This window comes from Urtica dioica, chromosome 4 (assembly GCF_054948205.1).
Source record: "Urtica dioica subsp. dioica isolate 48M chromosome 4, U.dioica_male_clone48M_v1_H2, whole genome shotgun sequence".
NCBI lineage: Eukaryota > Viridiplantae > Streptophyta > Magnoliopsida > Rosales > Urticaceae > Urtica > Urtica dioica.
The window spans coordinates 6,140,932-6,165,389 of NC_142759.1; the positions used below are offsets into that span (position 1 = coordinate 6,140,932).

The following is a 24,458-nucleotide window of genomic DNA, read 5'->3' on the forward strand; positions in this document are numbered from 1 at the left end:
CACTCTTCTACTTTCCTACATCTCTGTTCCAATCTCCGAACCAAACGAACCGATTTCCCATATCTCTGTCAATATCTTCCCGAAAATTAAAACCCTAGAAAAAAAAAAGATGCTGCAAGATATGTGGAACGCACCGCCGGGCTTCAGGCCGACAAAATCAGCCCCATCTTCTCCGGCGAAACCCATCGGAGTTTTGAGAACCCGTTCGGAGTCCTTCCACGTGGCCCACAAAGTGCCGGTCGGTGACACTCCTTATGTTAGAGCCAAAAATGTCCAGGTAAGTCAACTCCAAGGAAATTCTTAATATTTTATACATGGAGTATAGAAACGAGTTTCTGATTTATTTCTTCGGTTAAATTTTGTGTGTGGTGTAGTTGGTGGACAAGGATCCAGAGAAGGCAATTCCTCTTTTCTGGGCAGCGATAAACTCCGGCGATAGAGTCGACAGCGCTTTAAAAGACATGGCTATCGTAATGAAGCAGCAGAATCGTGCCGAGGAAGCGATCGAAGCCATTAAATCGCTGAGGCATCGGTGCTCCGATCAGGCTCAGGAGTCTCTCGACAACATTCTTTTGGATCTCTACAAGGTTCGAGAACTTTTTCAAAGCTCTATATGTTTAAACTGTTACGTTTTTTATTTATTTTTTTCTCTAAGCTGATTTGATTTGGGGGTTTGTTGGCAGAGGTGTGGAAGATTGGACGACCAGGTGGGGCTTCTGAGGCACAAGCTGTTCTTAATCCAAAAAGGCCTCGCTTTCAACGGGAAGCGAACTAAAACCGCTCGCTCTCAGGGAAAGAAATTCCAAGTCTCCGTCGAGCAAGAAGCCACCAGATTACTCGTAAGAATACGCGCGCGCACACACATACACATGCTCTATCTTTCTAAATTTATTTTTTCATGAATTTGGTTGAAATTGGGTATTGATATAAACTTGAGACCTAACCTCACTCCCTAAAATCGACATTGAAGAAGTGGACAATTGAATTGGATTCCCTCGATTAACAACGAAATCGAGTGACATCCCTAACTTAATGGGCTTTGACTTGAACTAGAGAATTGAATAGGATTGATTCACTTGAATGTTTGTACTTAAATTCTCTCTAACCATATCTCAATCTCTCTCTCTCTCTCTTCCATGATGATCAATTAGGGCAATTTGGGCTGGGCTCTGATGCAACAACACAACTACGTGGAAGCCGAGGACGCGTACAGACGAGCCCTAACAATCTCGGCCGACAACAACAAGATGTGCAACCTCGGAATCTGCCTGATGAAGCAAGGCCGAATCTCCGAGGCAAAAGAGAATCTACGGCGCGTGAGACCCGCCGTGGAAAACGGGCCCCGCGGCACGGACTCCCATCTCAAAGCCTACGAGCGGGCCCAGCAAATGCTCAACGACCTCGAGTCCGACCTCTTAACTCGCTGCGGCTCCGACAGAGTCGAGCAGAGCCGCCTCTTCGACGCCTTCCTCGGCTCCTCCTCCATCTGGCAGCCCCACCCATGCCGAGACTACTCATCCACAGCCTCCGCCACGTCATCATCGCTTTCTGACGAGTTCGGGGACGAGAATGTCAACTCTTCCAACTCGCTGAACGTGTCGGCTCAGCCGTTTTACCCGCCTCCGACGGCCTGTGGCGGTGGAGAGACTCTGAAGAGGACGAGGTCTTTGGCGGGCGGGTTGGAGAAGAAGCCGGTTTTGGCGGAGATCGGGGTGATTGAGAACAACAAGACTAGGAGGCTTTCGGCGGAGAAGGCTGACTTGTTGCCGGATAGTAAGGATTTCGAGGAGGCGATTATGTCGGCTGTTTTGGGCTCGAAGCCCATTGTTGAGAGCGGAGATTTGGCACAAAAGCTCTCACTGAAGAAGCCCGTGTCGGAGAGTTCTTCTTCTTCTGTTGCGGTTCAGGTTCAGGTTCAGAGGAAGGTTGAGAAGAGACTGAAGGTGTTTCAGGACATTACTCTCTCTTTGAGTCCGACTCCGACCCCAAAGGGCCTGAAAATGACCACCTAATTGTTGGTTTGCTGCTTTGTTTACTGTTTTAACCTGAATTAGATTTAATTATTGTACTTTTAGGCCGGAGATGAACTTGTTCTCCTTCGAGTTTCAACATTTCTGTTGGAGGATGAAGAGAGAAAGAGAAGAGAGAGCGTTAGAATTTCCATACTTCCTCTCTAATAAATATTTATTTTTATTGATCATTCATCGTTGATAGCAGAAGCTAATTATCATTCTCTTACTTCAATCCTTGAATAATAAAAACTTCCTTTGTTCCTTTTTTATTTTTTTTATTCATTCGGTGTTTTGTTTCATTATTTAATCATTCAAGCGAGGCTTTTTTGGGAGAGATAAATAGCACTGCAACAACAATGGCAATCACAGCAACCACTACTCCGAGCACGAGGACGCTCGCTCTTCCGGTGCAGCAGTGAGGTGGCACGAAGCCGAGCTCCGAGAGTTTCTTGTGCGACGCGGCATAATCCACAAAGAATGCGTCATCGTCCTATTTTGTAATCAAAATCATTTTTAGATACAGAATACCTATAATCACGAGTTTCGTTGTTCTGTTTACCTCAGCGTAGAGCTGAACGTAGCGACGGAACTCTGGATCTTCGACCAAAGCCTTGTCGGTTGGAAGTTTCAACAGCCCTTTTGATTCTCCTTTAAGAAGCTCTCTGATGGACATATATATATACACGGTTACATTGATATCTTGACAAAAATGATAGATAGATATAATAAACTTGAATTATACATCTCTTACATAAAGTACGAGTTGTCGAACTTCAAAGGATCTTTGGTCCATGGACCATCAAACCCTGACCTCTCAGGATGTGCTCTTCCCTAATCCGTATTTTATAACAAATATAATGAGATATTTGAGCCATAAAGAAAAGAGAGAGAATATATAAAGCTTACTAAGGTATGGCCTCCAGAGAGAGCCACGATGTCCTTGTCGGATAGTCCCATGCGATAGAAAACATCTCTCAAATGCGAAGCTCCTTAAAAAATATCACGAAAATTCATTCTAAACTCGAGCGTTGACGATACAATTAAATGTTATACTTATATTATATGATATATCTACCTTGTTTGGCATCTGGAAGCCGTCCTTCTTCTGGAGATTCATCTGAATCCTAGTTTAGAGAGAGGGAAAAAAACAAGATCAGTAATTACATGGCAATCATAAGTAATATATATATATAGAAAATGAACAGCATTTTGGTATTCCCGTTTATACTCTGTTACTTTCTATTTTGTACAACTTGCATAGGTGATTCGAGTTCTCTTCATTATTATCCACAAACGGAAAGTCACAAAAACGACGACTTACGTGAAAACGACATTCCATGTAAAAAACGACATTCTATGAAAAAACGACATTCCATGAAAAAACGACATTCCATGAAAAAACGACATTCCATGAAAAAACGACATATTACAAAAACGACGACTTACGTGAAAACGACATTCCACGTAGAAACGACTAATAATGAGAAACATCATTCACCACAAACGACAAATCTCAAACACGACGACTTACGTGAAAACGACATTCCATGTGTAAACGACTAATAATGAGATAAACGACATTCAACACACGAAAAAAAACGACGACTTACGTGAAAACGACATTCCATGGATAAACGACTAATAATCAGAAAAACGACATTCAGCACAAATCACAAAAAAGACGACTTACGTAAAAATGACATTCCATGTATAAACGACAAATATTGAAGGAAAAAAACGACATTCAGTACAAACAACAAATCACATAAACGACGACTTTTGTGAGAGATTAAATATAGTGCATTCACCGGAACTAGTGTGTGTGTGTGTATATATATACACTATTACCTTTCTACCAGGTACAAAGTTGATAGATGGACCGCCTGTGACCTCCACTGCAACAACTCCAGCTAGCTAAAGAGATATAACAAGAAACATGAAAACAAATGATTTAGTAGCAAATATTTCTAAGACGATGAGGTATATGTTTTTGAAACTGGGATTTACCTGGTAGAGATCTGCATGGGAAATGAATGGATGTTTGGCCTTCACTTGCTCTGAAACATTATTAATGGCTCAGTATATTACATTATGTGTGTGTGTGTGTGTGTGAGAGAGAGAGAGAGAGAGAGAGAGAGAGAGAGAGAGTTTTTACCACAAAGATCAACAGCAAGTTTCAGACCAGCGTTGGCACTGTGGCTCAGCTCTTTTCTGTTGCGGATAGACCCATTTGGGCCTCCTGTCTTTGTCTTAGCCTCGTATGTTCCAGCATCGTGCCATCTGTCACGTCATTACTTCCTGATTTAACTTTTTATGTAATCTTCGTTCATGGAAATCTAGAGACCAAAAAAAATAATTTCCAAATGGACCACTTGTGCTCTATGATTGACTAACTTGAATATGTAAATTTATCGTTTTCTATGATCCAATGAGCTTGCAAAGAGAACTGTGATATCTTTTCTTATCATATTTTCAGAGTATAACACAAGCCACATATTTCCATCTAGCTAAAACCATTTTGTCAATTTACTAAAATATATCAAGAAGTTGAGCAAAAATATGAAGACTAATTTACGCTAAACGAAGCATGATAGGAGCACAATTCTTGGAGGAGATGAGAGCCCTCAGTTCCCTTCGAGCCCTCTCAATTTCCTTGACATATTCGTCACCCACTTTTGGTGGTGCCATGAGAACCAATAATACTACTATAAAAATGAACGATAGGTTAATACTCGACACCGGTACTGCTTTGTTCTTTCAAGTCTATGACTATATATATATAATTGTCTGTGTTTGTGTAAGAAGGTGAAGGAAGAATCATGAAAACTCAAGAAAGAAGGTGAAGGAAGAATCAAGAAATGTCAAGAAAGAAGGAAAGCATTTTTGTAGTTTGCTGTTGGAAGAGGAAAAGAATAAAATATCTACTTTTGCTTGCTTACTCATCTCACTCTACTGCTTATTGTTTTCAACAATATATATTTGTTACCAAAAAAAAAAAAAAAAAGACATAGACAATATTGAGCACAAAAGCAAATAACCTGTAAAAAAATAATTGTACACTGCTTTGTAGGCTCAGTTTTACTCTGACCTCAGAGCTAAAGCTTATAAGGAATACAGAACAGCAAAGAGAAGGCTAAAATTTATTTGAATATTAACTATTTATAATGTAATGTTTTGATACTTGATAAAGAGAGAAAGAAAGAAGACCCTCTCTTCTTCTTCTTTTTTTTCACTTTCTGCGGAGTTCGTAAAAGTAACTGAGGACCACCACGGCCGCGGTGACGGCGATTCCCACGGCACTTCCCGCCAGCAATAACACTTCGCTCGTCGCAACTTCATCAGAAATCAGCTGACGAGGCGGAGCAAAGCCGAGTTCTGAAAGCTTTTTATGTGACTCCGCGTAGTCATTGAAGAATGCGTCCTCGTCCTGCCATTTACAGCAATATGTTTCGAACTTAGGTATTGAGGATATTATAATAATAAGAGATATTTAGGGGTCAATCATAGAATAAGTTAACAGAGAATAGGTTCATAAAAATGTGTATGAGAGACTAGTGGGAGGAAGAAATTCCTTGGAGGGAGCAAGAGCCTATCAATGACCAATAGCCATCTCCGAAATCCATTCGTTCATATTCTCGGTAATACAAAAATACACAAGTTCGTATCACAATAATATATGGATGATGTATCAGACACCTAGTTGAGTTGGGAGAAATTTCATGTATCTAATCATGTTTCAGTAAAAATGTCATCAGGGGGGTCAATCGGGTTTTATTCTAGTAGTAGAGCAGTGTAAATGAAGAGATTGGCCTGCCTCTCCTCTTGAATTGTATGCCAATTTTATCTAACCATGTCCATCAATACTCAAGCTATCTTGCACTTAGTTCCTCTATAAAACTGCTCGATCACCAGTTTATTTCCATTTTGTTACTGTTTGATTGTACAGGAGTGTAAGTGTACCACAATTATCACTATCAGTATCCGGAGTCCCATCAGCATGATATAGATGATGAAGCGAGATATAAAATTTGAGTTTCGTCCGAGATAGAGACGGGAATGTAAATCACCTTGGCATACAGTTCAACGTAGCCTCGGAAAGCAGGGTCGTCCAACAGAGCCTTGTCTGAGGGAAGCTTCAGCAGTCCCTCAGATTCTCCTTTCAGAAGCTCCCTAAAAATGATTATGAGATATATGGTTTAGAACTTATCTGAATCACCTCAAGGTAAAGGAGGAAAATTGTGGACAAAGGAATCAGAAGCGGGAAAAATATTTTGGTGATTTCCTTACACAAAGTATGAATTATCAAACTTCAAAGGCTCGCTCGTCCATGGGCCGTCAAAGCCTGATCGGTCCGGATGTGCCCTTCCCTTGAAGAGAATCAATCAAACGATGAGCTGTCTGCGTATTTTAATTTTCCGTACAAACGATAAAATGGATTTGAAATCCAAGAGAGTTACAAACCAGTGTGTGGGCCCCAGAAAGAGCCACTATGTCCTTGTCAGATAGACCCATGCGATAAAATATGTCCTTCAAATGCGATACCCCTAAAATAGAGTTGGAAATAAAAAATCAGGTTATATGATCAAAACTAATTCATTTTATTTTTTCCTCTTTTTTGTCTGACTTAAAATGTTATGTTACAAAATATGTCAATACAATACTTGCTATTTGTCAGTTAATCTCTTTTGTGACTACACATTGATCCAAAGTTCTTACAAGTTGGACAACGATAGAGGATGAAACTGGAGAAACTGGTGATCTGTCACGCTTATACTCAGCTCTAGTTATAGGTTTTAATTATAGTGATCTATTACTCATACATTATTAGTGTGGTTGTGGCATAATGAAACTGACAAATCTAACCATACAAACCTTTTTTAGCATCTGGAAGACGTCCTTCTTCAGGAGATTCAGTTGAATCCTGGTCCAATAAAATTTAGAACAGTAACTATGATTTTTTTTTTTTTTTTAGAACTAAGAGACATCCTTAATGTACCTTTCTTCCGGGAACAAATTCAACTGTTGGGCCTCCAGTGACTTCAACTGCAACAACTCCCGCTAGCTAAACCAAACAAAATTGAGCTACAAGCTCTTAGTAAACTATACAGAACTGTTAAATTACACTTGTACTTATAAATTAACCGAATAGTCCCTTCATGTACTGCATGACTTTCTTTGCCACAAAGACCAGAAGCAACAAAAAGATAAGGAAAAAATCACCTGGTAAAGATCAGCATATGTAATTTTTGGATGTTTGGCCTTCACCTCTTCTGAAAGAACAAAGTAAAATAACGATGAGAAGAGAAGCCAACGATTTTGGTTTCAACAAAGTAGAACTGACACGATGGAAAACTTTGATTCCCAAAAACTCGTCATGTCCTTGGAATTCCAACTAATATGAACTCCATACATATCAGTACTTAACAACCAGAAAATTTTGAACTCTCAGACAATGATCTCATTCTCCAGTCATATTCATTACTCTGCAACCCCTTCAATCTAATATAGAGACATAATCACCATAAATTAAACGAACTACAAAGAACGAAATCTCACCGCAGAAATTAATTGCAATCTTCAAGCCACTATTTGCACCATGGCTCAACTCATGCTCGTTCCTGATAGAGCCATCCGGACCTCCAGTCTTTGTGTTAACATCATAAGTTCCAGCATCATGCCATCTGCGGAAAGTAAAAGAAAGTTGATAAATAGCAGTACTGTTCTTATCACTGAAAAGCCTTCGTTTCAAATCTAAAACCGAATATATACTAAACTTCATTAATCTTCTCTGAAAAGAAACTCTTCTTATACTCGTTTGAACTTATAAGTTCGATTCTTGACCCTATCTCAGAATTAGCCAATAGCCATAACTGAGTCCAAACACCATACTATTGAATTCTTCTTCTTCTTGTTTTATATATTCCTCATCTGTACTAGAGTTCAATCCTGAGTCCAAACACCATACTATTGAATCAAATGTCCAAAACTACGTTTGTAACAGTTCATAAGGCGAAACAACGCAAACAAGACTCTCTTTTCGCGCGAATTTCTAAAGATAATTAATAAAGGGAAAAACAAACGGAAAAAACAAACAAACTTACGCCAAACGAAGCATAATCGGAGCGCAATTCTTGCTGGAGATGAGAGCTCGAAGGTCTCGGCGAGCTTTCTCTACCTCCTTCAGGTACTCTGCGTCAACTACGACCGGAAATTTCGCCATTGGAGCTCGTTCGAAACCCTGGCAAGCTTTTTCTTTCTATCTCGGCAAAGAACACGAACAAACTCAGCTCTACCGTAGGAGTAGAAATGAAAATGGAAAACGAAACTTGTTGCACACTATTCTATTATCATTTCCAAGAAAAAAAGATATTGTTAGTTATTTTATTTAATTTTCATTGGATTTTAGATTTGGACTATGTATCAATCGACGCAGATCATAGCGCGTGAAAAAGAATCACGAACTCTTAGATTTTAAGTGCCTGAGATACAGATGTGAGAGTCAGACGCAGCGGAAAGCGAGTAGAGAGCGCGTGCTAGCAGTTTTTCCTTATCTTTCTTCATATCTGTGCCACGACGACATTGGGATCCAAACACTATAACAATGGGCCATATAGTGTTGTTATTGGGCCGGGCGTTTGTGTACTAACCGATCCGACTTTTTTTTTTTGGCTGATTTAGGGCCAGACCAATATTTTTTGAAAAATGATCGAGCAGAATTAGGCTTGTTGAAGAGCCTGGACAGGGCCTAGATATAGCCTCTCAAGGTTGGCCCGATCCGGGTCTTCAATAACTCCAACCCGGATCCGGTTCGAGCCTAACCCTTTTTAAATACAATCATTTTTTTTAATTTATGTTTTTATTTATAAGAATACTTTAACATATAAATTAAATATTATTAGTAATGATATGAAAATTTTTATTAAATTTTTTGTTATTTTGATTAAAATTGTATTTTTTAATTCAAAAAACATTTATTTATTATTTTTTATGATTATAGTTTGTTTTTCAAGTCCTTTTAAGTTCGAAGGTCGGGCCCTTGGCCTCGAGAATCGTGGGTTTGGTTTTTGATTGGGCTCAAATTTCTATTTTTTAAGTTTGACTCGGTCCTCCAATGAAAGAATTTGGATTGGGCTCGAGCCCGATTCTCTTTTAGACTTTAAAAAAAGGGTCGACTCGGCCCGATCCGACCCTTTTACACCTTTACAAGCATATCATTTAACCCAATAATTAGAAGTGCAATTACTTTTGAGGAAAATCATGATATTAGAGATGTGGCATATAAATACATCTAATTATATATATATATCTTTTTTTATGTTTGAGATCCGTGCAGATACGACTAGAAAAACCAGCCTAACAAGCATCTTCAAAGATGGCAAATGGAGTTGTTGAAGCCCAATAAATAGTTATAGAATGGGAATTAGTAAATTGGATATGGGATGATTATAGGGGGAAAGCTTAAGCTTTACAGCAATTAAAAATAGAAAAAGATGGGAAGCCTAGATAGGTAGACACGTGGGTTAGAGCAATGCCAGGCTGCTACAACAGTCACCAAAAAAAAAAAAAAAAACAGTCACAAGAACATCTATCTATCTAATTCTAGCCACCGAAGAGAATGACAATTGTATCGGATCCTGTACTATTTATTTTTTCTATATTGCTACAGGTTATATATAAATATATAAGGAATCATGTTTATGAAACCGTTTACAAAATTCACCCGTAAGAAAACATAAAGTCTAGCTGTAGGGCCTTATGCTTCTTTTTTTTAATGTACAAGAAGGCGTGTAGACTGTAGTTAATTCTTTTAATTTTTATGTCCTTGGAAAGGAAAAGAAAACATAAGAATACTTTTAGCGTGCATTCAATTAAATGTTAATTTATTATTAGATAATTAAGTGTAACCATGATCATTACTACGGCAGATTTGCTCCAAATAAAGCATAGATAATTTTTATCATCAATAATTAGCTCATTAGCCCAATAATTTAAATAGCCAAAATTTAATTTTATTAAGAAAATAGTTCACCATACCGAAATTAATAAAATTAACTGTTAATTTAATTAACTAAATACTTAATTTAATTAACTTCGATATGATAGACTATTTCTCTAATAAAATAAAATTTGACGTAGATCCTTAAAAAAAAGAGATTAGCTAGTTATAAAAAAAAAAAAAAAAAAAATCTTTATCTGAATATTATTATTTTTTGCTTAAAGATGATGTTATGGAATATGAGTAGAAATTTATGGTCCATTGCAGTTGGAGAATTTAGTCATTGACCAAAAGTAAAAGAAAAAGTACAGTTATCGCAATGAGTCGTCAATTTTTATGTTTTGAAGGCTTCGCTATGGTGTAGCTTAGCATGTGATGTGAACATTACAAACAAGTACAGGTTTGTAGTCGTTAGTTTATTTACGTTTTCAAGTTTTTTTATTTTTTATATGGACTTGTAAAGTAATCGACTGAGTATGCAGTGTAGAACGATTATGTATAATTTATTAGTATTTAATTATCTTAAAATTCATACCTTATTTTTTCGGAGTGTGACAGTTCCCGACTCGTCAGAGTCCTTGTCCATGGTGGCAAGGGTCCGAAACATGTTTCCGACCCAAAAGAGATCCAACTCATGGTGGCAAGACTTTGGGATTCATGTCGCGTCTCTTTATTGCTATTGGGTGGTCTTTTTTCGGTGCCAAAAAATGACGCATAAACAATGGCCGACTGGGGAGGTAAGCTAGGTAGGGTGGCCGACAAGAGAGATTGGTCAAGCAGGTTGGCCAGTCGGGGAGGTTGGTTACATCAAGAGGTCCGTTCGGGGGCTTGAGCACGGACCGCCGGGGACTTGAGCGCACCATTGGGCCCGGACGGGTATCTGGGTGCGTCAAGAGGTCCGATTGAGGGTTTGGCTGAGAACACCAGCCCGACAGGAGATTCATTCGCACTGTGTTGGTGCCCTGGCCGTGCGACGACCATGGGCTTGCCTTGGGATCAGTGTCTTGGTTGTGCTGTGACTCTGAAGTTTGATTCGTGTCATTTTCGCGGTCTTGTCTCGATATCCAAACCACGTGTCCTTTTCATTTTCATGAGATCATTCCCCAGTGTCATAAAATAATGCTTAAACATATGCTTCACTCGTCGTGATTTATGGGACGTTTAACATCATTTTTTTTCTTGCTAAGTTTGATTTACTCTCTCTTGGTTTTGGGGACTAAGTTGCTCCGCGACATAACAAATTAATTACCCTATATCACCATTACTGTAACATAAATGTTATTTTTCAAATAAATATGAATTTATTATTATTATTTGAAAAATTAATGATATCGTATTTGTGTTTTTATATATAAATCTCTTACAATAATGGATTAGACATTTTCTGTATACTAAAAGTGGATTAGTCATTAATTAGTTTATACCGAACATTTTTAAATAAATATCGATTTGGGGAATAAAATCGAGATTTAAGCTGTTATAGTAATAATTTTTATACCGATTTTTCCATAATCGTCGATATTTTGAACCTTAAAGTCTAAAAGTACATATAGCTAACGAAGCGGATACTTGTGTACTTTTTTTTTTGGGGGTCAAAATTGACAAAAGAATCTGCATATACGGTATATTATAGAATAATAATAAAAATAAAATCTGCATATACCTTTTATAAGGGTGCTTGCTAAGTATTTATATTATTACGTGGTTTCGTAACTTGGTATTAAATAAATAAAACGCATGATACGGTTTTGCGTACATGGGTATTTGTGGAGCGAATGAGTTATTATTATTTTTAAAAAAGCAAATAAATAAGAGGGAAAGAGAAATATAGGCACTCTGCCCAAAGCAGGGCTTTGTCTCTGCAACTTCTCAAAGCTGTTCTGTGTTCTTCCTCCTCTCTCAACCACATCCCAGTCCCACCTCTTCAAAGTTCAACCCAAAAAAAAAAAAAAAAAATTCTCTTCTCTTTGAGAACCAAACCGTACCGAACCGAACCCAGTCAAACTGAACTGAACTGGACTGTACCTAGACCAGATCAAACCGGAGAGCGATATGCTCCAATGAAGAAGCAAGAACCCTTCTTTCTAAACTGAACTGGGTTTATGCATCATTTGCATGGAAATGTGCAATAGCATTATGTCAAAATCACCAATGAAGAAGCAAGAACCCTTATTCCTATTATAAAACAAACCAGAGAGAGAGAGAGAAAATAGGGTTTGATTTCTGGTAAACCACCATGAAAGAAGCTAGAGCCCTTCTTTCTAATCTAAAACACACTTTTCTCTTTCTATTCTTAAGTTAACCCAGAGAGAGGGAGAGAGAGAGGTTAGTCTTTCTGTGTTTTTTTTTTGTTTTTTGTTTTTGGAGAATAAGCAGAAATGGGGTGTTGGTACTCGAGAGTGGAGAGAGAAGAGAGCGTGTCTCGGTGCAAGTCAAGAAGAAAGTACATGAAACAGCTCGTCCAATCACGTCACGCCATGTCAGCCGCCCATTCCATGTACCTCCGGTCCCTCCGCTCCACCGGCTCCGCCCTCCTCCGATTCTCCTCCGCCGAGACCAAGCTCCATCGCCACCCACCCCAACCCCAATCCCAACCCCAACCCCAACACCACCACCAAAACCCTCCTCCCATGTCTCCCAGCACCGACACGTGGGCAACCTCCGTCACCGCCTCGTCACCGGCCCCTCCTCCTCCTCCGCCGCCGCCACCGGCCTCGTCCTCCGGCTGGGACTTCTGGTACCCTTTCTCCGCCGAGGCCTCCGGCGCAGCCGCGGCGGAGGACGACGGCGACGAATGGGAAGCCGCTACCACCGTGACGACCACCACCGCGACGGCGGCGACCGTGGAGGGTATGGCGCGTGGGGTGCGCGTGGTCCATCCTCCGCCGCCTCCGCCGGCTTCTTCTTCGGCGGAGGACAGCGAGCTGGCGATGGTGGTCTCGAGGAGCAACGGGAAAGAGTTGGTGGAGATCATTAAAGAAGTGGACGAGTATTTAGTCACCGCCGCCGATTCCGCTTCTCTTCTCTCTCTCCTCTTAGAAGTTCCCACTCTCTCCGCCGCTGCCAGTAAAGGAGGTAACTTTGTTTTTTTTCCCTCTAATATCACTGTTTGGTGTTTATAATGGCACAGGTTGATTGAGAATATGTATATACATATGTGTGTGTACAGTTAGAGTGTATAGCTATGGCAATGGGAGGGGAATCAGTACGCCGTCGTGGTCGTGGGGTTCGAGTCTGAGCCCCAAAATGAGTGATTGCGATACCGGTGTTGGGTTCGGAAAAATGGTGAAGAGTGATTTTGATAGCAGCGGCGGCGTTGTCAATGGAAGCCATTGCTCGACCGTGGAGAGGCTTTACGCTTGGGAAAAGAAGCTCTTCGAGGAGGTCAAGGTAAAGTTAAGGCCTTTTGTTTTCTTTCTTCATGTTTTGATGTGTTTAAAGATTCAAGAGAGTAATGTTGTTAATGTCTTCGTGTTTAGCGGGCAGAGAGGATTAAGATGGATCACGAGAAGAAAGTGGAGAGGCTGAAGAAGTTGGAGATGAAGAGGGGCGATTATATGAAGACGGAGAAGTTGAAGAAAGACGTTGAGAAGTTGGAGTCGGAGGTGATGGTTTCTTCTCAGGCCATCGAGACCACTTCCGATGAGATCGTCAAGTTGAGGGAGATTGAATTGTACCCTCAACTCCTCGAGCTTGTCAAAGGGTTAGTCATTTCATTTCGTTTCATATGATTTACCACTTCATAAGTTCTCTTTGATTTTCCATTTCATATGATCTTCCTCGTTTGAAACTTGCAAAAGATTTATTCTCTTTTTTTTTTTTTTCGTTGATGATATTTAATGACTGAGTATGAAGTATGGGAAACCCTTCCTATGGAAACAAAAGTCCTTTTTTTTTAGTTAGCAGGCTGTAGATGTACGTCCCAAGGGATAAGAATTCGTTTTTGACTGCTTTTTATTTTCTGTCTTGTCCATTCACTATGCTCACTGTTTGGATTCGGTACTTCTCCCAAGTCACAATCTTAATCTTGCACACGTTTGTACTTTGTAATAATAAGTACATGAATTTCAACTAAAAATCTCCTAACTTGAATTTCAAATCTGAAATCATATCTATACATTTTTTTTTTTTTTTTTTTTTTTTTTTAAGTTTCATTCCAGCATATTCTTGTTCTTATTACAGATTAATGTGTATGTGGCGAGGCATGTACGAGTGTCACCAGGTCCAGAAGCACATAGTAGAGCAGCTAAAGTACCTGAACTCGGTCCCCTCGAACGAGGCGACCTCGGAGATCCACCGCCAATCGACACTCCAGCTCGAGCTCGAGGTCCAGCAATGGCACACCTCGTTCTGCAACTCGGTGAAAGCCCAGCGAGACTACGTGCAGTCACTCACGGGCTGGCTCAGACTCAGCCTCTTCCAACTGGGCCGAAACCGAGGCCCGATCCCGAGGCCCGCCCATGACTCCAAGATCTACTCTCTCTGCGAGGAGTGGCAGCTGGCGCTGGACCGGATCCCCGACCGGGTCGCCTCGGAGGCTATCAACTCGTTCCTGACCGTGATCCACGCGATCGTGGTCCAACAGTCCGAGGAGCTCAAGCAGAGGAAGAGAGCCGAGTCGGTGTCGAGGGACTTCGAGCGGAGAGCCGGGGAGCTGAGGACGCTCGAGGGGAAGCTCGGGCCGTACTCGGCGGGCGGCCCCGCCCGGAAGAGGAGCCCGGTGGCGGAGAAGCGGGCCCGGGTCGAGGCGCTGAGGGCGAGGGCCGAGGAGGAGAGGACTAGGCAAGAGAAGTCCGTGGGCGTGACGAGGACGATGACGCTCAACAATCTTCAGATGGGTTTGCCTCACGTCTTCGAGGGCATGGTCGGGTTCTCGAGCGTGTGTATGAACGCCTTCGAGTCCGTCTATAATCACGCCAAGCCCGGGGGAGCTGGGTCGTCCGATCGCGAGGTCGGCGGCGATGTCAAGAGGTTGATGATGGCTTGAGGCTTTTTTGCTTTTTTTTTTTTTTTTTCTTTTTCTTGTACATATGGGATTAAAAGGGGTTTGGGATTTGCAGTACTTGCTTCGTTGTGCTAGAGAGCCGTTGAGAGCTCTTAGGTTTGTTTTTTTGTTTTTTTTTTCTTTTAGTTTGCTGTTTGGAAGAGTATATTTAAATATTGGTCTTTTTCATGAATGTTACTTTAGTGTTCATGATGACTAAGAACAAAAACAAAATATCGTATAAAATTGTATCAACCAAACTTTCACTAAAAGAGGCCATATATTTTGCCTTTTAAGTTTTAACAGCCAACTTTGACTTCCTAGAACATAAAAAATTGTCATAATGGCGGAGGAAGCGTGGAAGAGGACGAGAGCCGGCCGTCCAAATCTCGTGGGCCCCACCAGACTCTTTTAGGCCATCCAATTCCGATGGATCTCACCTATCTAGGCTTGTCATGTGTTCTATAGTTGTAGGCTCGGAGAATACGATGCTTAAGACCCCGTAGACCGGGAAGCCGTTGGTTCCCAATGACTCGAAATCTAGGTGTTCATGTTGCTAAAAAAATTGTACTTCTGTAGAGTACTCATATATTTACTTGCTCTTTTGGAAGATAAACTTTGTTGTGTTTTTCACCATGGGACAAAGACCAGCACAGTCCGTTTTAATTGGGTCCATGGCATGGTGGCATAACCTATCTCCTACTGAGTTCCTAGTAACACCAAAATTATCTTCAAAGTACACGAAGACACCATCCTTTCGATGCCAGAGCTTGCCCGACTATGGCAATATGAAAGAACTTTCTTGAGATCATGTGTTTTTCTTTTTATTTTAGGCCTAAACCTTGTCAGTGACTCAAGCACTCGTCAGACGGTACAGTAGGTCATCGATTCCCTTCACCACATTCTTTGTTATGGTCTTGGCGGAAAACAATTCAGACGACCCTTGATTCCAATCACAGAGATGATGCGATTTTTTTTTCCTTGCTTTGGTGGTGTGCATGATCAAACGACATGCGTAAGTGTAAATCCAAGTTTCACCTTGTGTAAAAATCTAGAGTAAGAAAACAAAACCAGTATCTACTATCGCATAACATCGAAAACCATTGTAAAATATTGCAAACATTAAACCTTTTTCTTTGTGTGAAAATTATCACAACTCGTCGCATTGCGAATATCACAGATACTCGCAAATCATCCCAGTTTTCGAAGGGAAAAAAAATGTAACATAACAGATCAATTTTTCTTTCCTTTACCCTCTTTCTTTTCTAGGTCGTTAGCAGCGTATGTATGTACATGCAAAGTTCATAGTTAAACTTCAAGGCAAAAACTGAACGGCCATTTTCAGAGCAACCATAATCATTTTACAGATCAAACCCATTCACCAAAAAAGCATGTCCCTCAAAGACCATAATATATATACACAATTTTCGAAGTTACCAGTCTTCAATTTCATCCTCTGAACTCATCAAGTCAACCACTCCGTCCTCGTTCTCTTGTACACTTGTAGATGCTCGAGAGCCAAGCCATCTATACAGAGGTGTGTACTCGGTAGCTATGACTGCAAAATCTAACGAACTCAGCGCGTTATAAGCGTCGTATCTACGTTTCACCATTTCCTTCTGCAATGACACACACACACGGTGACTGAAGTATTCAAAAGAACTTTGACAACGGATCAAAACCAACCAAAAAAAATTATCCAAATAAAAAATTAAACGAAGTCTACCTTGTTGAAGAGTGATGATCGCTCAATGTCCCATAGCTTTGGCCGGCGAATAGATTGCCATCTATAGACACAAATGTTAAGGAATGAACCCACAAAATTTGACAACTAGTGATAAATTATTAAAAATAATAATAAAATAAATACCTGGGAGGCGCTGGATGAAAGTTACTGAACAGAACTCCACGAACAGCAACTGAGGCAGCGGCTGATTGTAAGACATTTTCCGCTTCGTTATGTCTAACCATCATTCCACGAAAAGAGGAAAGAAGCAAATCGGCGTCACTCAAATATGAAGCCACAGACCATGCATCGTCAATTGCCTCTTGGCTCACAAAATCTAGAACTGCATAAAACCATATCACGGAAGATGTGAAACCCTGACTGGAGTTATACGCACCCAGTAAAGGGTTTATTACACATGTTTCTATTTCAGGACTAAATGCTATGGATTGTGGGTAAAGAGATTACCGTTTTCGTTTAGGAAGTCAACTATTGGCCGGGCTTGTCCGTGAGCTTGACACAGTACTGTTTCTGGAGCTTCCATTTTAAGTGGTAATCTAGCAAACTTTTCTTGTACCAAGAATTCGTTTCCTGCTACAAGAAAAGTAGATGGTTAGATAGGAATGCCCCGTATGTTGATTTTACAGAGCAATACTACATATAACGTTTGGCATAATATATACCGGATTCTATGGCATTTTCAGCCTCTCTTTTGTTGTGAAGAAACTTTCCCAGTGCGTGAAATAGAGAAAGAGTCTCGTCTCTGCCAAATTCAAGTGGAAATCCAGCATTGAAGCCGTTGATCTCGTCGGGATGGTCTTTAGATTGTGAAGATCTCGATAAAGATAGTGGACGCAACGAACTTGGTTTCAGACAGAAGAACTCTAATGATGTAATAGCATTTCTGATGTCACCTCTACTTGTTTTCGCTATGAGATCAATCTCTTCAGCAGTCACGTTACATTGTTCTTGTTTGCATATTTTTGAAAGTACCTTCTTCGTAGATATATGTGTAATGGGATTGAAAGCAACCTGAAGATTTCCAAAACAGTTCCTTTGTATAAACACACAAGTGAAAGATAAAATACACACACACACACACACACACACACACACACACACACACACACACACATATATATATATATATATATATATATATATATATATATATATGTGCGTGTGTGTGTGCATATATTAATTGCAATCGTTCTAGAGAGTAACCTTAAAAGCCCCAGCTTTTTCAAGACACGACTGGAGTTCTTCAATGTATCGGGTTGTGTGGTCTGCAGAGTCTGCTTCACCGTAAGTGGTGACTAGTATAGCTGTGGGTACTTTAATTGAATGCACAAGTAGATTCAAACAGTCTCGCAGTCTTCCAAAAGCGAGTCTACCATTAGTAACTGGGAGATCATCGATCAAGAGTATCACTGATTCTTTTGACTCCTCACTGGAAGTTGTTGATGGTATTACTCCATACTTTCTAATTTTCTCCACAAAATTTTCGAACTCATCCAACTTTGACGTGTAATGCAAGCCTGACAAGAAACCAAGTGGCACCTTCAGGATGGCTAAGAGGAAATTGGGAAAGATGATCTTTTTTTTTTATTTTTAATATTTATTTATCATATATCGACTTTGAAGTTACTTGGAAAGAGATCATTCCAGTACCTGAACTTGAGGTGTGTAGATGTTCTTGCCAAATTACTGGTGTAGGCGTATGCCATTCACACAATCTAGCTCCGAGGTGTGATGCTATTACTTGAACAGTTGCCTAGACAAGAGGAAAAGAATCAAGGCCGAGTCTTGCCTGGTGTAACTAGTAAGTAATCCGATACTACAACGAGTCTTGAATGCACGTTTCAATAAAGTTCTCATATCTCATATGGTTAACAAAGAGTCAAAGTTTTTTTCGTGCTGAGAAACAAAAGATAAAATATCTTAATTATCACATACGGATTTTCCGACTCCTGCTTGCCCTGTGATGACAAGGACGTGACTAGTATCAACTTTTTCCTGCAGTTAACAAATGCAAAAAATGACTGGAAGGTAAACAAAAGTAATACAAACAAGGAAATAGCAAATGCAAGTAGAAAAACACATCGAATTGATTACACTTCCAAAATTCAAGAGGAAAACTAGAATTATGCATCTATAATTAAGATAACATTAATAATAATGTAAGAGAAGACTATATACCTTTGAAACTTCCAATCTTTGTTCAAACCATACCTTAACTTCTTCAACCTGAAATTCCAATGAAAAAAAAAAAAATTAACACCCAAAGCCTGAGAAAATGAAACTAAAAGAAGCAAGTTCACCTTCTTTTTTTGAACCGCAAGATCTTCGAGGCAAGAAGGTTTGTATCTCTCAACCCACAACTCTTTCTTGCCACTTGTTCCAGGACCTGAGTCAAAGTTTCAATTTGCGTCAAAAGGAAAAAAAAAGGAAATGGACCAAACACACAAAGAAACCGTCACTGGGCACTGAACCAAGTAAATTTTGCGTACCATTTAACCCGCATATCTTTTCATCAAAATCATCACAAAACAATTTGATCTGCATTGTCAAATAGAATTAAACATTAGAGCTGACAGTATATCAAAGGCAATATATGCCAATGCTTCCAAGTGTGAAACGTGCTAAACTTGAATCTTTGAACAGCCTTCATACCTAAAGAACAGTCAAATTAAACACTTAATAAAGAGCTTTGAACCCAACAGCAAGTCCATAGGCTCAGAATTCACGCCAACTTTTCATTCTAAAAATCCCAGAAAACTAGCTTCCTTTATCATTTTTAAAACAGCTCTGGGATTACGGTTTGTGTTTGGATACAAATCAAAGGAATGTGAATATGATATTCAGTCTAGAGTCTCACTTATCAAACCTAGACCATTGGAAAAATGCAAAGCATCAAAACCAGAAAAAAAAGAACCAAAAGTCACCTTTTCCCAATCTCCGGAGCCTGATAGACGAGACTTCTTCGATCGCCTAGGATTTTCTCGAGGAACAGTCGAGATCAGTTTCTTCCTCAAACGACGGCTCGACCTCAGCGATCGATCAGCATCTTCTTCCTCGTCTTCCGAAGACAAAACGAGAACCGTGGCCCTCTTCTTCCCCATCACCGTCTCTGTAACCCTAGGTTAATCTTCGCCATTGTTTTGGATTGAGCTTCTCTGAGAAGCCCTAAGCGGTGCGCTTTGAGAATCGGGGATTTGGCGGGTTTCGAAAAGACCGCGGGTTTGTTTTCTTTTTAAATTATTTAATTTAGTTTATATATATTTTTAATTTATGGGCGATGTACGAACGAACGATGCATTTAGATTTTAGATAGGAAATTTGCTCAAATACACATGCTAATGTCTTAAATTGATAGAATATACCCAACTAAAAATTTACGCTCCGTTAAAAAATGGTTAAAATTATGTTTGGATGAGAATATCGATGAAAAATATCGATAAAAATGATATAAAAGTGAAATAAAATACTAATTTTATTCAGAGGAAGGCAGTGAAATAAAAAAACTAATATTTAACAAAATTTAACCAAATTTGTGCGATTTTCAAAACTTACACTAAGTTCAAAATTAAGAAATTATACACGTTTTTATTATGAAAAAAAAATACACCTAACATTAATAATTCACATTTTTTCTCTCTCTCACATGGGCTCTCAATCTGCTTGATGTCTCTCATTTTTTTCCTAACGACGTCTATCACTTACAAAATTCAATTAGAACCTTTAAAAAAAATGTTATTTTTCATTGTCTTAACAAATTTTGCAACGTATGCAAGATAAATTTTGAGGGCTATTATGCTAAAACTGGAGTGGTGATTCACAAAATTGTATTTTGTTAAAACTTAAGTGGTGGTTTTGTAATTTTATGTACAACCAACAACCCCTTGCTTGCTTTCTCTGGTCTCTCTCTAGTCTCTACCTACCAACTCCCTTTCTCTCTCTCTTAAACTTAAACCCAACCAACCTCCAATTCCATTCAAACCAGACACGTCACATTCATCGGAGCTTCAGAAACGACGAATTCCTTAACGCCGTTTTGATGGCTTCCTCGTCCTCTTGTCGTTCCGCGGCCAACGCCTTCTACGCCTCTCTCTCCCCCAAAACCACAAACCCTCTCACTCTCCGCTCTTCGCTTTCCTTCGCGTCTCCGAGTTCCAACGAGTTGACTCGGACCGCGTCGAAGAAGAAGAGCGCCAATAACTTGGTCTTGACGCCGAGTCGAATCGGGCTTTGCAGGTCCGCGATACGAGCGAGCTCGCCGGCGCCGGTGATGAACCCGTCGGAGGAGGCAAAAATTCCCGGCGGAGAAGCTTCGCCGACGGTTGTGGAGGTCGATTTGGGCGATCGGACCTACCCGATTTATATCGGATCAGGGCTTCTTGACCAACCCGAGCTTCTCCAGAGGTTTTCTCTCTGTTTCATATATCTGTAGTTTTCGTGATTCATGGTGATTTCGTTGATGGTGATAATTATGCTTGTTTTGTGGTTTTCCGAAATTAGGAGTTTGACTAATTGTGTAGTGAATTGTCAATTGACTGGATATTAAATGAAGCTTATATATATTAGAGTAAGCTTTAGTGATAGGTGATTATTTTGATAGATTATGGGGCTTAGTTGTCTTGATTAGTTAAAGGGATAGATTTTGATTGAAGTTCATGATTCAAAGATCAAGCATTTCTGATATAGTTACACATTTACTTTCTGGTTTTTCACTGCCAAATGTTGTGCCTGTCATTCCTTTCTTTAGTTATTCTGTAGTAGTAATTAACTTGTTTCATGGTATCAAGAGCCAGCTTGATGCTAATGATCTTTGTAATCAGGGTTACTTATTTGGTTTTCCTGTTTAAAGTTTCAGTCTTTTTTAGGATTATGAATTTTTTCGAAGCCACAACCACTTGAATTCGATTATAGAAAGGCTGTTTAAGAAAAAGGTCAAGTTTGAGGCCATTGTTTTGGCTCTCGCTATTCTATTTTATTTATTTATTTTAGATGTAGAATTGAACTTCTGAAGTTAGGATGATAATGCTGATTATTGCACTTGAAAGGTCTCAATCTTTTTGGATTCGATTTACATCATGTTTTCCTATACTAGTTAGAAAAAATATTGAACTTATTAAAGGATATTAATTTCTTGACTGAATGCCTTAAAATAAAATAAAAGAAAATAAAAACCGATGGGGATGCTTGAGTGAAAGAAAAATTGTGATGAACAAACAATTTGAAAGTTAGGACCTTATTCTTTTTCCTTTCTCAGTATCCTCGGGTCTAGTCCTTGGGGAAGTCTCTTCTTTTTTTTACATTTGAGTGAAAGGGAATCGGTTTGGTTGTTGATTTCCATGCTCTCATAATACAAATTCCTAAACGCAGGCATGTTCACGGGAAGAGGGTTCTCGTAGTGACTAATACAACTGTTGCACCACTGTATTTGGATAAAGTAGTCAATGCTTTAACGAGAGGAAACCCAAATGTTTCAGTTGAAAGTGTGATTTTGCCGGATGGTGAACAATATAAGAACATGGTAGGTAGGTTATTTTTATGTTCTAAAATTAAAAATTAAATATTACCATTGACAATGGAATTTGGAATCGCGAGTAATCATTTTTCTCGAATATATAGGAAACCCTTATGAAAGTCTTTGACAAGGCCATAGAGTCTCGATTAGACCGGCGATGTACATTTGTTGCTCTCGGAGGTGGTGTGATTGGTGACATGTGTGGCTTCGCTGCCGCTTCTTTCCTCCGTGGTGTTAACTTCATTCAGATTCCAACTACTGTAATGGCTCAGGTTTGTCTCCCTTCAAAAAAGATTCCTTCTTGGTTTCCACTTGAGAGTTTTTATGCACGAAATCCTTGATAATTTCTTGTTCAGGTTGATTCTTCTGTAGGTGGGAAAACAGGGATAAACCACCCTCTTGGAAAGAACTTGATCGGTGCCTTTTACCAGCCTCAATGTGTGCTTATAGACACGGACACGTTAAACACATTGCCAGACCGGGAATTGGCTTCGGGTCTTGCTGAGGTCATAAAGTATGGGCTGATTAGAGATGCAGAATTTTTTGAGTGGCAAGAGAAGAACATGAAGTTGTTGATGGCCAGGTGTGGAAAAATTTCGCATGTTGAAGAAGTCCTTTAATCAAGCTCGATATGGGTCACAAAACTTGGAGAGCACAACTTTGTTTTAACAACTCCGTTATTTGTGAGTAAACTATTTCTTGCCCATTTCAGGGATCCAGATATGTTTGCTTATGCTATTAAGCGTTCGTGTGAAAACAAGGCCGTGGTTGTTTCGTTGGATGAGAAGGAAAGCGGAGTGAGGGCAACATTGAATCTGGGTCACACATTCGGCCATGTAAGTACACATTTGCTTAAGCATAGCACTCAATGTGGAAATCTTACATAAATGATCTCTATTTGATTTTCAAACCACTCCTCTGTTTGTTAATATCTTCAATTTTACTCCCATTTGACATCTTAGGCTATGTTTTGAACCTGGCTTTCGCAATGGAAAATGAGAATTTGAAGGAAAAAAGAAAAGAAAAAAAATCGCTATTGTGTTTGGAAGTTAAGGAAATTTCGAGGGAAAGAGAATTGAATCTTTAGTATGAAATCTTAAGGAAATCCCCGATTTGGGCAAATTTGCTTGGATATTCGTTTTCCACCCAATTTTTCCAAGGAAATTGAAATCCCAATTTTTAGTTATCCACTCAGATTTTCCGAGTTCCAAACATTTTTCTACAATTTGGGTACTTGCCTTATTTCTCTAATGATTATCGTAGGCAATAGAAACTGGGTTGGGCTATGGAGAGTGGCTTCATGGAGAGGCCGTTGCGGCTGGCACGGTAACCGTTTTGCTCACCATGTTTTCACCACGAGTTACAAGCTAGAATTATATGAAATGATAAACTCTTTGTGAAATCTAGGTCATGGCCGTCGACATGTCATACCGACTAGGATGGATTGATGACTCAATTGTAAAGCGAGTTCGTAGCATTCTCGAAGAAGCCAAGCTACCCATTTCACCTCCCGAAACGATGACCGTTGAGATGTTCAAGTCTGTGATGGCGGTGAGAGAGAATAAAGCCTCCCACTTTATCATCACTCTATCATATAGCTTCTTCTCATCACTCTTTTTTCGGGACTGACAGGTCGATAAGAAGGTAGCTGATGGACTCCTCAGGCTCATCCTTCTGAAAGGTCCTCTTGGAAATTGCGTTTTCACCGGCGAGTACGACAGGAAAGCCCTCGATGATACGCTACGTGCATTTTCCAAGTCCTGATCAAATATTGGAGATTCTTCTGTTTTTCGGAAATGTATCAAGTTCTGTGATATAAAATTCTTGGCTAGCTTTTGTTTGGTTTTTGTCCTTTTTCTTTTTCTCTCCCCTCCCCTCTCATATTTATTGTTGTAATTTTTTTTTTTTATTGTACTGGCCAGAGTTCGACAAAAGTGTATTTATTTTCTACTAGACATTGTTACAATAATCAGGGCAACTCAAGGGCAAGGCAATTGGGTAAACCACCTCAAGGCCTCCTTAGAGTCCAGGCCACTAATTTCAGTCAAATCCTTTCTTATATTTAGTATAGCCGTATTTAGGTTTAGAGCTAATATAGTGAATCAAAATTCAGAATGCATCAAGTTCAATATTGGGAATGGATGCAAAAGAAGAGAGAGAGAGAGAGAGAGAGAGAGAGAGAGAGAGAGAGAGAGAGGAAACTTTTTTTT

The 24,458-nt window shown here is 39.7% G+C and overlaps 6 protein-coding genes across 7 annotated transcripts; 3 read left to right on the forward strand and 3 right to left on the reverse strand.

Moving 5' to 3' along the window:
• LOC149399727 (Tetratricopeptide repeat (TPR)-like superfamily protein) lies at positions 1–2,294 on the forward strand. The gene is made up of 4 exons (XM_089613884.1): positions 1–277; positions 375–587; positions 684–839; positions 1,152–2,294. The coding sequence occupies exons 1-4, from the start codon at positions 110–112 to the stop codon at positions 2,010–2,012; spliced, it is 1,398 nt and encodes a 465-aa protein (XP_089470010.1). The 5' UTR covers positions 1–109; the 3' UTR covers positions 2,013–2,294.
• Positions 2,267–4,806, reverse strand: LOC149399728 (L-ascorbate peroxidase 3-like). Its single transcript, XM_089613887.1, has 9 exons — positions 4,588–4,806; positions 4,168–4,292; positions 4,020–4,069; positions 3,861–3,926; positions 3,088–3,136; positions 2,919–3,001; positions 2,764–2,843; positions 2,572–2,674; positions 2,267–2,502 (listed from the first exon to the last, which is right to left on the reverse strand). Exons 1-9 carry the CDS (start codon positions 4,698–4,700, stop codon positions 2,320–2,322), a joined length of 852 nt encoding a protein of 283 aa, XP_089470013.1. The 5' UTR covers positions 4,701–4,806; the 3' UTR covers positions 2,267–2,319.
• Positions 4,807–5,029: 223 nt separating this feature from the next.
• Positions 5,030–8,385, reverse strand: LOC149399729 (L-ascorbate peroxidase 3-like). The gene is made up of 9 exons (XM_089613886.1): positions 8,114–8,385; positions 7,569–7,693; positions 7,233–7,282; positions 7,009–7,074; positions 6,885–6,933; positions 6,474–6,556; positions 6,300–6,379; positions 6,080–6,182; positions 5,030–5,439 (listed from the first exon to the last, which is right to left on the reverse strand). The coding sequence occupies exons 1-9, from the start codon at positions 8,230–8,232 to the stop codon at positions 5,242–5,244; spliced, it is 873 nt and encodes a 290-aa protein (XP_089470012.1). The 5' UTR covers positions 8,233–8,385; the 3' UTR covers positions 5,030–5,241.
• Positions 8,386–11,826: 3,441 nt separating this feature from the next.
• LOC149399730 (pyridoxal-phosphate-dependent serine hydroxymethyltransferase, putative (DUF632)) lies at positions 11,827–15,264 on the forward strand. The gene is made up of 4 exons (XM_089611606.1): positions 11,827–13,083; positions 13,178–13,398; positions 13,488–13,711; positions 14,191–15,264. The coding sequence occupies exons 1-4, from the start codon at positions 12,387–12,389 to the stop codon at positions 14,993–14,995; spliced, it is 1,947 nt and encodes a 648-aa protein (XP_089467732.1). The 5' UTR covers positions 11,827–12,386; the 3' UTR covers positions 14,996–15,264.
• An 816-nt stretch (positions 15,265–16,080) lies between these two features.
• Positions 16,081–19,950, reverse strand: ATRAD17 (RADIATION SENSITIVE 17). 2 transcript variants are annotated; one of them, XM_089610566.1, is made up of 12 exons: positions 19,664–19,950; positions 19,229–19,277; positions 19,040–19,125; positions 18,918–18,965; positions 18,675–18,734; positions 18,390–18,492; positions 17,943–18,256; positions 17,402–17,750; positions 17,187–17,309; positions 16,863–17,061; positions 16,719–16,779; positions 16,081–16,611 (listed from the first exon to the last, which is right to left on the reverse strand). In XM_089610566.1, the coding sequence occupies exons 1-12, from the start codon at positions 19,838–19,840 to the stop codon at positions 16,426–16,428; spliced, it is 1,755 nt and encodes a 584-aa protein (XP_089466692.1). In that variant the 5' UTR covers positions 19,841–19,950; the 3' UTR covers positions 16,081–16,425. The 2 variants fall into 2 exon arrangements, with proteins under 2 accessions (XP_089466692.1, XP_089466691.1); XM_089610565.1 differs by having other exon boundaries at positions 17,187–17,312.
• Positions 19,951–20,646: 696 nt separating this feature from the next.
• On the forward strand, positions 20,647–24,307 carry LOC149399732 (3-dehydroquinate synthase). Its single transcript, XM_089611608.1, has 8 exons — positions 20,647–21,140; positions 22,104–22,254; positions 22,353–22,520; positions 22,605–22,831; positions 22,961–23,084; positions 23,512–23,574; positions 23,656–23,799; positions 23,881–24,307. The coding sequence occupies exons 1-8, from the start codon at positions 20,776–20,778 to the stop codon at positions 24,010–24,012; spliced, it is 1,374 nt and encodes a 457-aa protein (XP_089467734.1). The 5' UTR covers positions 20,647–20,775; the 3' UTR covers positions 24,013–24,307.
• Positions 24,308–24,458: the final 151 nt, after the last annotated feature.

Excerpts from the sequence above, each read along its gene's own strand:
- LOC149399727 (XM_089613884.1), top strand. The coding sequence starts at position 110 with ATGCTGCAAGATATGTGGAACGCACCGCCGGGCTTCAGGCCGACAAAA. Across the intron at positions 588-683 it reads TTCTTTTGGATCTCTACAAG|AGGTGTGGAAGATTGGACGA; the intron begins GTTCGAGAACTT and ends GTTTGTTGGCAG. Across the intron at positions 840-1,151 it reads AAGAAGCCACCAGATTACTC|GGCAATTTGGGCTGGGCTCT; the intron begins GTAAGAATACGC and ends ATGATCAATTAG.
- LOC149399728 (XM_089613887.1), bottom strand. The coding sequence starts at position 4,700 with ATGGCACCACCAAAAGTGGGTGACGAATATGTCAAGGAAATTGAGAGG. Across the intron at positions 4,070-4,167 it reads ACTTGCTGTTGATCTTTGTG|AGCAAGTGAAGGCCAAACAT; the intron begins GTAAAAACTCTC and ends ATAATGTTTCAG. Across the intron at positions 2,503-2,571 it reads ACGTTCAGCTCTACGCTGAG|GACGATGACGCATTCTTTGT; the intron begins GTAAACAGAACA and ends ATTACAAAATAG.
- LOC149399729 (XM_089613886.1), bottom strand. The coding sequence starts at position 8,232 with ATGGCGAAATTTCCGGTCGTAGTTGACGCAGAGTACCTGAAGGAGGTA. Across the intron at positions 7,694-8,113 it reads CCGATTATGCTTCGTTTGGC|ATGGCATGATGCTGGAACTT; the intron begins GTAAGTTTGTTT and ends TACTTTCCGCAG. Across the intron at positions 7,075-7,232 it reads CATATGCTGATCTTTACCAG|CTAGCGGGAGTTGTTGCAGT; the intron begins GTGATTTTTTCC and ends TGTTTGGTTTAG.
- LOC149399730 (XM_089611606.1), top strand. The coding sequence starts at position 12,387 with ATGGGGTGTTGGTACTCGAGAGTGGAGAGAGAAGAGAGCGTGTCTCGG. Across the intron at positions 13,084-13,177 it reads CGCCGCTGCCAGTAAAGGAG|TTAGAGTGTATAGCTATGGC; the intron begins GTAACTTTGTTT and ends GTGTGTGTACAG. Across the intron at positions 13,712-14,190 it reads CTCCTCGAGCTTGTCAAAGG|ATTAATGTGTATGTGGCGAG; the intron begins GTTAGTCATTTC and ends TTCTTATTACAG.
- ATRAD17 (XM_089610565.1), bottom strand. The coding sequence starts at position 19,840 with ATGGGGAAGAAGAGGGCCACGGTTCTCGTTTTGTCTTCGGAAGACGAG. Across the intron at positions 18,493-18,674 it reads AAGCAGGAGTCGGAAAATCC|GCAACTGTTCAAGTAATAGC; the intron begins GTATGTGATAAT and ends CCTCTTGTCTAG. Across the intron at positions 17,313-17,401 it reads TGAAAATGCCATAGAATCCG|CAGGAAACGAATTCTTGGTA; the intron begins GTATATATTATG and ends CTTTTCTTGTAG.
- LOC149399732 (XM_089611608.1), top strand. The coding sequence starts at position 20,776 with ATGGCTTCCTCGTCCTCTTGTCGTTCCGCGGCCAACGCCTTCTACGCC. Across the intron at positions 21,141-22,103 it reads CAACCCGAGCTTCTCCAGAG|GCATGTTCACGGGAAGAGGG; the intron begins GTTTTCTCTCTG and ends TCCTAAACGCAG. Across the intron at positions 22,521-22,604 it reads CAACTACTGTAATGGCTCAG|GTTGATTCTTCTGTAGGTGG; the intron begins GTTTGTCTCCCT and ends TTTCTTGTTCAG.